Here is a 10,044-nt window from a genome sequence, read left to right as displayed (position 1 = left end):
TCTATACTTGATATCCATTTTCTTCTATGTGCAATTTTGGGTATTTGATGGTTTGTTGGAATGTGATGATATAAATGTGATAAGTTGTGTGCAATTGATAATCTATGTGTATTAGATTGTTGTGCTTGTTGTGGGTAAACCATTGATGGTGAAATAATGGGTTTAGTTGTGGAATTGAAAATGTTAGGGTTTATGTTAGATTCTCATGAAATTGACTCTAATCATGTTTTGAATGAATTGTCGATAACATGTAATTATGTTTGTGCAAGCTATGTGATGAATTGTTCATAACATGTAATCATGTTTGTGTGCGTTATGTATTGATGAATTGTGGATAACATGTAATTATGTTTGTTGTTAGTATGTTGAATCTGTTGTTGTTGTTGTTGTAGACCCTATGGTAAAAGTTGATAGGTTGTATTGTGTGGATAAGCATGAAGTGAATATTGTTGTATAGTTGGAAATGATTATGTTTGAAATAATATGATGGATGCTCTTTATGACGAATAGCTGTTGTTATGACAAGGATGATTATATGATGATACTTATTGTTGCAAATTAAGATTATATTTCAAAAGTTTAAATAGTTTTGATAAATATGAGAAAATATTTTATTTAATATTTATTATTATTAACAATTATTATTATTCATTTTATTTATCATTCGTAACTGTTTGACTTGACTTAGTCAAATCTTTAACTCCTCTCTCTCATATATAACAACTCCTCTACTTTTATAAAAAAAAATACAAAAAGAAAACTACCTCTCCTTCTCTTCTACTCTTCTAATAAGTTGATCCTGGTTACATCTTCCAGTCATCTTAGAGACAATATCGTGTTGTTCTGATGCCTCAGAGTCTTATTAAGAATTTGGGAAGAATCTGTTGAATCCTGGGGGATTTGGCTTATGAGGCGGATAAATCCTTAAGGACAGTGTACTTACACGCCTCAGGTTTATATAATTGTTTATTATTTTGCAGGTCAAAGATTAGTCATTACAAGAAAATGGAATCAAACTGCATGGGTGGTCATATTATACAACACTTATATGATGATGATGTATTGTGAAGTAGAATATGTTGTTATTGTTGAGCTGTTGTTATTATAACTTGTTGATGCGTTGACGAAATGGTAGGCCTATGGCCAATGTTGAATAAATTGAATTATCCCGATTTATAGACATGCTTGAGCTGTAGGTTGTATGACCAGTGTTGATCTAAGTTGATGCCATTGATGCATATTATAAGTTGTTGTTTGTTGTTTGTTGTTGTTGTAGTTGCACTGTTGTGAATTTGTTGTTGAAGTTGGTAATCTCGTTGTTAAGTTGTGTTGTGAGCCTCTGGCTAAAGTTGAACGGTGTGATTGTTGATATGTGACAGTTGTTGTGTTGTTGTTATGTCGTTGTTTCGTTGTCGAGTTATGGTCGTTGTATGTTGTCGAATAGCATAGCATAACATTAAAGTTGGCCTGGATTGGAAATATTCTAAGTTGGAGCTAATGCTCATTAAAGTTGTCCTGTATTGACACGTTCTAAGTTGAAGGCTTTGCCTTATGCCTCGAAATTATTGGCAATGTTCTAAGTTGGGAGTTTACTCCGAACGGTACCACATGCATTTGCATAGTTTGAGTTGCATAATGAGTCGCATATCGAGTTGTTATGTTGTTGAATGATTGTTATGTTAAGTTGATTATGTTGGATTAAGTTGATTATGTTGTTGTTTAAGTTGGATCCGTGGTTGTGAATTCATTGCTATGTTTTGTTGATGTTTGTCGTGATGATAGTTACGTTGATTCTCATTGTGATCATGAAGGAAATGTTGTAGTTGTGGATGACTTAGTTGTGAATTTGAATATGTTATTATGATTGATTATTAACATTATTGTTGTGATGCAAGTTGCTTTGAGATGAGAAGTGGTGAATAGTGTATGATCTTATCTTCGCTATAAGTATTATCATACATTCTTTTATATTGTTTGATATCTCACCCCTTCTGCTGATGTTTCCCCTACCATGGGAAATGGGCAGGTACTCAAGTATAGCTGTGGAAGTTTGTAGCTTCATCGAGCCTAGTTGGTGTGTCGCTCTGATACGTAGCACTCGGGGAGGTGTTTATTTTGTTGTTTCATGTAGTTAATATATAAGTTGTTGAGTTCTAAGTTGAATAATAAGAAGTACTATGATATTTTAAAGTTGTTTCTAATTGAATAAAGATGATTTGTTTATAAAGTCGCATGTTATGATTCCGCTGCATATTAAATAAAAGTAGGTTTGTTCTTAGAGCTAATATAAGTCGTTTGTGATCCTCTGAGATTGAAGTGCTTCGTATCTGATTATGTGTTGTTTATATGAAGTAAATGTGATATCCCAAATGCTTGTTGATAGTTTTTAAAATAATCTGATTTCTACATTATAATTTTGGGTAGAATTTGGGGTGTTACACACCTCATGGATCGCTTATCCACCATTGATTTGTCAAAATTGTCCCTCTGTTTCCGTAGATGTACCTCCAAAAGTACTTTTTTTGTTTAACGTTGTTGTTATATTCGCGTCAGACTCTTCCTCTCCTTATTATTCACTTTCTCATTGCTAACTCCTCACTTTCTCTCAAACGCAAAAAATCAAACTTCCAAACAAGTTCATTTCTTCCTCTTGAGTTCGAACGGGAATGTCAAGATCAAATACCAACACATTTCAACAAGTTCTAAACTACTTTTAATCGGTAATTTTTGACATTTCGAGTTATTTTAGAGTTTTTAAAAATAGAGATTGAATTTGATCTTTGGGTGTAGAAGTGATTGAGTAGTGTAAGAAATAAGGTTTAGCTATAATGTAGGTCCTGTTTCAAGTGTAAAATGGATGATCAATCTATTAAAAAGGGGTTTTGAACCCTCTACAACACAAAGCAGACACCATTGTTGTGTTTTGGAGGTTTTAGAACCATCCGTAGGTGCATCTACGGAAGAGTGGAACGTTAGGTCATTCCGTAGATGCACCTACGGAAGAAACCCATTTTTTCAAATGTAAGACACTTCCGTAGATGCCTCTACATAAGATTTTGTGCTGATATTTTTTTCTTTCTATTTCTTGTTATAACTACCTAGTAACTTATTAAATCATAGTGCAGACATTATGGCCGACCATCCAGACAGAGTTATACATGAGAGAACTGCACATCATGCATCCGTGTGGCGTGAACGGATGCGTGTAGTATCATAGGTGACAGATGGAGTTGCCGTTTCACCTAATGTACCTACTACACCCATTCCAACCAGGTCATCTTCATATGTTCCAGTTGACGGGCCTTCTCCTTCCGTTCTAGTAGAGAGGCCTACTCCATCTACTACTGCATCACAGAGGCCTTAGAATGATGCAGAGGGTTCCTCACAGATACCCGCCGCCCGCTGACGTCAATGGGGAAGTTCTCCTACATTTGTGCATGTGCCAGTGACGGATACTGTAGGATCTTCGGTGCCATCTGTTGAGCTACGTGAGGATGATCCAGTGCAGGAGCCTGTCTGGTACCCGGGGGGTCCTATAGATGCGTCCCTACTGACAGGGTATGCAGATCATTCGGCTAGGCATATTTGGGAGAGGAAGGTAAGTTTTCTTTGTTTATTACTTATTATTATTTTTATTCAGTTTATGACTTTGCTTGAAGATAACAGTGTTTTTTTTTTGGAAAATTTCAGGAGAGGGGTTCATAGAGGTTCTACAACCACGCCCAAAAGATTGCTTCTCTTGCGCAGCCTGACAAGTCGTGGTTCCGGGATGCACTCGTAGCTTCTGGTATGAGGGATCTCTGCACGGTCGGCTTCTAGACGATTCATGACGGGATGCTGATGATATTTGCGGAGAGGTGGCATCCAGAGACCTCGTCCTTTCATCTTCCTCACGGCGAGATCACCATTACTCTGGACGACATTGCATGCCTCCTGCATCTACCTATCAGGGTTACTCTCCTTAGTCATGATAGGCTGACGAAGGAGGAAGCGATGGAGATGCTGATAGAGGAGCTAGAGGTTGATCCTGATGTTGCGCTTGAGGAGGTGAGAGGACCCGCGGGACGCACGTGAGGTTTCACACCTTGTAGTAGATATATGATGTAAAGCTTCTTACGGCACCTGAGGCTGCTGGTGACGGGGCAGAGGCGGATATACAGAGAAGGGGTGTTGAGATGTTACTTGCTATATTTGATAGGCACTCAGCTCTTTATGGGCACGAGCTCGACCCACACCGACGTCTTTTGCCTAACGTACTTATCAGATATTGCACGTGTCTATGAGGACAACTAGGGAGCGGCTACACTGGCCTACACCTTCCATCAGCTAGGAGAGGGATTCATGTGGAAGGCGAGGACTGTGGTTGCCAGTTGTACCCTCTTAGTGGTAACAAACTTTTATCCTTCTACATTATCTCAAAGTTTATTATATATTTGTGATAGTATGTTTGATCACCGTGTTTTTTTCCATGGTTGGATACTACAACACTTACCTAATATTATTGGCTTGGGAGAGGTGTCGGGTTACACTGAGGACATGCCGCCTACCAGAGCCTTCGTCCTCTCAGAGGGAACCAGGTGCCAGATCCTTACAGGCGTTGTCTTGACCGCATGGCTGCTGAGGACATCCACTTCGACTGCTACGCTAATCACCATGAGACAATTCCGTTTGATGAGATCGTACTATATTCTAGATGGTTGGCTGCCAATTCGACCATCATTGTTCGTTACTTTCCAGAGCACGTCATGCATCACTTTGACTACTACCAGACCATACCTCGCCTGCCTTTTGACTCCGCTCCTATCTCCATGACCCGTCAGCAACTAGATGAGGTCTTTGCAGATTGGGAGCATCACATGGTTCTTGACGAGGCTCGGACGACCAGATCAGAAGTAGACTAGAGATGCGTCTACGAGTACATTACTTGGTACTACAGAGTGTCACATCCATACACGCTTCCCACCGCACCTGGATCACCGTCCAAATCAGCCCACGAGGAGATTATGCGGACTCATCAGGCTCAGATGGACCACATTCAGGATGTTCTTCCTCGGTGTCATGAGATAGTTGACATGGCGTGGGCAGGCATTGCCGATGATTTCTTTCCTGATGGGTCTGCTGGCCTGTGTCTTGTGGAGGGTATCATTAAGGTGACAGAGGAGGCATTTTTGTACCGTAAAAATCGTCTCAGGACAGGTGGGGCACTCGACGGTAGAGGCAGAGTAGCAAGCAGACGGCAAAGGCGGAGGCGGGGTCAGAGGCAGCGGAGAGGCGCATGATGATGTACGACACACGTAGTGATGCCGACGGATTTATTTCATATATGTATTTTGATTTCATTTTTGTACGGAGATTTGATATATGTATTCGACATTATTTGCCGACGATTTATACTATTTTTTTTGTGTGTACTATTTAATTATTGCCTTTAAATTGTATTACTTTAATTGACTGTAATTGAGTTTTTCATTGTTGTTATAAAAATTAAGTTTTGAAATGAAATGTATGTCATTTAAAAATTTAACAGATTGTTCTGTAGGTACATTTACGGAACGTTTTAATATGTTTCGTAAATGCACCTATAAAAAAAACAAATTTTAAAAAAAAAGTTTCTAAATGTCCATCTACGAAAGAAAGATATAATTAAAATTTCACCAAATAACTAAGAGGTTGAAAGCGTCTACTGGAAAATTCTCTTAAAAATTGAACACAATTTACCATACAAAATCTCGTATTTCTATAAAATTTCAAAAGTAGATATCGCTGTTTACCGAAACTGCATCCAATAAAAACGACAAGTTATTAAAGGTACCAACCTATACTGCTCTGATCACATGCAACGAGTACCTTGTGTCTCACTCAATAAATTCACCACTGTTTATATGTCATCAAAATTAAAAGAGGAAACAGATATTCAATGCAAATCACGGTATCTCAATTTAATGCATTTCACACTTCTTTTGAAATTAATCTCTTAATTCACATAGTACATTTTTAATATGAAGAATTTTTATACAATTACTCAATCATAATTGTAATTATTAAAAAAAATATTTGACTTTCATAAAGTTTCCTTAAAATAAATTATGTAAATAAGATATATAAGAATCATTTCCGTTTAACCAGTTGATAATTATGCATAGACATGCGTTAAACCAATTCAGTTAAACCAGTTGATAATTAAGCAGAGATATGCCTTAAGCCAATTCAGTTGGTAATATGTAGAGACACATGAGATTATAGGATTATAAGTTATGCAAGATCGTTAATGGAAGCAAAGCAATACCAATCACATTTCCCTTAACAAAAATGCATACACTTCATAACACAGAAAATTTGTTTATTACAAAAAAGAAAAACTGCTTAACTAGTACTAGCTAGTCCTAGTTGAAATAACTTCACATTGGTGGAAGATATGTTATAACAATAGGACTTCTTACTTTATGCACCCCATCTTTCCACACCAAACCTCCAAATTCTGGTTCACTTTGCCTAGTTGTAACTTTGAAACTAATCTTATAAGATAACTTCTGATATTTCCTTGTAAATTTCAATGTATCAGGCTCAACTTTAACTTCAGCGCCTTTGAATGGCGATACGATAACACGATATTTCGAAACAGCAGGTCCAACATTGGTAACTGTTCTGTGAATCGTCGAAGCCGAACCTGTTGTTTTCTCAGGAAACACTACTGATATAGCAGGATAGTTCAAGTCACCAACATTAGCAAGAGTGTGTTTGCAAGTTTTGTTTGAATGTTTGGCAAAAATTCCTAACTCTGAAGGACTAAGTCTCTGTTTGCAAAGAAACTCAAAGTAGTCTTGTGGTTGAATATCGTATACTAAACCTGGTTCGAGAGCTTTTCGAGGATTAATGTGACCTGCACCGTGATCGTAAGGAGTTGAAAACTCGGCAGAAGAAGCATCTCGAAGAGGCTTAATAGTATTATCATGAACGTAAGCTGTTGTCATGATTGCAGATTTTATAGCAGCAGGACTCCATTCAGGATGTTTAGCTTTGATCATCGCCGCGATTCCACTTACATGAGGACACGACATGGAAGTTCCGGAAAGTATGTTGAATTTCACTCTTCTGTGATCTGTTTGTAAACTTGAAGGACCTGTAACACCACTCCATGCTGCGAGAATGTTCACACCGGGCGCTACTATGTCGGGTTTAAGAATTTCGAGGGTAAGCAAATTAGGCCCTCTTGATGAAAATGCAGCTACTATAGGAGATGGTTTAATTCCTAGTCTTGTGTTTAGAAAAGCTAATGTTGCGGTTGGTTTTTTGTTTGTTAACACATATTGTTTGATTGCCTTGCCTTCTTTTTCTCCTACTGCTATTGCAGGAACTAGGTGACAATCTGCTACAAGCTCTTCACCATTTGCTTCTGTGTTTGTGAGAATCATTCCTACACCTCCTGCATTTTTCACTACTTGACCCTTTTGAACTCTAGGACTAATTCCTCTATCGCAAATCACGATCTTCCCGGCTACGAGTTTGCGATCTAACGTACCTTCTAAACACAAAGATCTTGGATCAGGACTAGTTGAGTTACCTCCCATGTATACCAGAGGGTACTGTTTTTGAACGGAAAGCATAGCTCTTCCTTTATAGAGCGATGTTCCGGTTACTTTCCTTCCGTTTCCGAGGCTAACATCTGCAGGAAAATCTCTGTCCATTGTGCTAGCTCCAACTGTTGTGATCCATGGCGAAACATTTGTTAAGCTCACAGGCTCAGGTCCTGAGTTTCCTGCTGAACATGAAATGAAAACACCCTTTTCCATAGCTCCGAATGAAGCTACAGATAGACTATCGCGGTAGTAAGATGAAACTCCACCACCTAAAGAGATCGATAAAACATTGACTCCATCAGCTACTGCTGTATCAACAGCTGATAGAATATCTGAGCTGAAACATCCACCAGTCCAACACACTTTATAAGCTGCAATCCTTGCACCTGTCCATAAAAACAAAGAATAAATTCAACATAACCACAAGTGTCTGGATCATGTCACCAACACGGACACAGACACACAATTTTCAGAGATATCGGGGCTACAGAGTCATCAATATATCAGATATATTAGTAATACCTGGTGCCATTCCTCTTGCAGTTCCATAAGCATAACCAAGAAGATTAGCACCATGAACAGGAGATCCAGCAACAGTAGCTGCAGTGTGAGTTCCATGACCATCTTGATCTCTTGGTGATTTGTAATCTGCCTGTTCATCAATCTTACCAGTTGCTGCTTCATATCCATGGTAGAAAATTCTAGCACCTACAATCTTCTTATTACAATGATGCTTCTGAAACCCTCTACCAGTTTCACATGCACCTTTCCAATGAGACGGTACCGGCGTCATTCCGGCATCATTGAAACTCTCACTCTCAGGCCAAATACCAGTGTCCAAAACTCCAACAACAACATCATGGCTAACCAGTTTCTCTGACCAGCTTTTGTTGTTGGCTTGAATTGGTTCAAGACCAAGAAAATAAGGACTTCTTGTTGTGTGTAGTTCATATTTCGTATCAGGGAAAATAGCTACAACACCATCTTCAGATTCTAGCTTTTTCGCTTCTTCTGCGCTTAATTTAGCAGCCATTCCATGAAAAGCTGTGCTGTAACTGTAAATGATTCTCTCTTCATCATTGTTGTCTATTTCAGCTTCTACTGATTTAGACAAAACTGATTTCACTTTTGATGAATACCAATCTAGATGACTGGAAAACACTTCTGGTTTCGCCGAGTTTTCCATTTGAATGATGTAAGTGTTTTTGGTAAACTCAGCATTTGTTGTAGATAAGAAAACTATACTCAAGAGGAAACATGTTGTTAGAATGAAACTCATGTTTTCCATTGGAGTGATCTGATGCTTAGCCATGAAAAAGAAGCTAAGGTTTTTGAAGCATTTGGTTTCAAAGTGAAGTAGATAGGTGAAGAAGGTTAGATATTAAAGAGAGTGATGAGTGATGTTTTTTTTGCCAGCAGTGCACACAGGGAGTAAAGGTGAACGGTTGTTTCTTGTTGGATTGTTGAGTGTAAATTGAATGGTGAATTAAAAGAGCTACCTCTTGTTTGGTGAATGGAGTTAATATGGGTATGGTTTCTCTCAGACTCTACCCAACGTTGTGTTTTATGTTATTGCTTAGAATTCTTGTAGCTACACTAACCAATGAGTTGGGCCATGTTTGTTAAAGGACATCTATGTTTCCTTTTTCTTTCAAACAGTTATTCAATTGTTGAGTTAAATTTGATTGTTTGTAAAAAAAAGGTAAAGTTGATTCAAAACTAAGAGTAAAAATAAAAAACTAGGGGACTATGTCACATGTCTTTTAGCACTTTAACTTTTAACGGGGCTGAGTGGCTGACATTTTGGTTAGGTTCATAACAGGTCCGCCCGTCACGTATCACCATTTTAACTAGGGGTGGCAAACGGGCATGCCCGTCCCGCAAAAGTCTGTGAAAAAACGGGACGGGACGGTGCGGACTTTTTTAAGAGTGCGGGTCTAAAACCTTGTCCCGCCCCGCAAAAAAGTGAGGGTGGGGAAAGCCCGCGGACATTCGGCTTTTTAGGCCTAAAAATAGTAAAATTCTATAAAAAACAAATGCCCGCAAAAGCCCACAAAAAAATGGAGCGAGGCGGGGCGGGCACATTAAAGAGAGCGGACCTAAAACCTTGCCCCGCCCCGCGAAAAAGTGTGGGTAAAACGGGCTTTTCCCGCGGGCCGGACCCGTTTTACCACCCCTAATTTTAACTGCATGTCTGCCCGACCTTCATTTTTTAGAGAATTGGTTCAAAATTTTAGGTCTGCATTCTCACTTATGTCAATTCTGTTCTTTTTTTACAGATTTTTGTAAAGCGGACGTAAATAGGACGGACATGCCCATTTGACACCCCTAATTTTAACACACACTAAAAGCTCATGTTGTTTGTAAATTGAGGCATTGATTACTATTAATTTATTTATTTTTTAAATTATACTCCTAATAAATATTGACGTAAACATGACGAATAAACATGACGGATATGTCTGTT

The 10,044-nt window shown here is 38.5% G+C and overlaps 1 protein-coding gene across 1 annotated transcript; it reads right to left on the bottom strand.

Annotated features, from left to right (window-relative positions):
* Positions 1-6,269: 6,269 nt before the first annotated feature.
* LOC131643518 (subtilisin-like protease SBT1.3) lies at positions 6,270-9,198 on the bottom strand. The gene is made up of 2 exons (XM_058913760.1): positions 8,100-9,198; positions 6,270-7,963 (listed from the first exon to the last, which is right to left on the bottom strand). The coding sequence occupies exons 1-2, from the start codon at positions 8,887-8,889 to the stop codon at positions 6,399-6,401; spliced, it is 2,355 nt and encodes a 784-aa protein (XP_058769743.1). The 5' UTR covers positions 8,890-9,198; the 3' UTR covers positions 6,270-6,398.
* Positions 9,199-10,044: the final 846 nt, after the last annotated feature.

Source organism: Vicia villosa, linkage group LG1 (assembly GCF_029867415.1).
Source record: "Vicia villosa cultivar HV-30 ecotype Madison, WI linkage group LG1, Vvil1.0, whole genome shotgun sequence".
In the NCBI taxonomy this organism is placed as follows: domain Eukaryota; kingdom Viridiplantae; phylum Streptophyta; class Magnoliopsida; order Fabales; family Fabaceae; genus Vicia; species Vicia villosa.
The sequence above is the reverse complement of the archived record's forward strand: the minus strand, read 5'-3'. Positions and strand labels throughout refer to the sequence as shown.

Coding starts and splice junctions, on each gene's coding strand:
- LOC131643518 (XM_058913760.1), bottom strand. CDS start 8,889: ATGGCTAAGCATCAGATCACTCCAATGGAAAACATGAGTTTCATTCTA. Junction 7,964..8,099: donor TGCAAGAGGAATGGCACCAG/GTATTACTAATA, acceptor TTTTATGGACAG/GTGCAAGGATTGCAGCTTAT.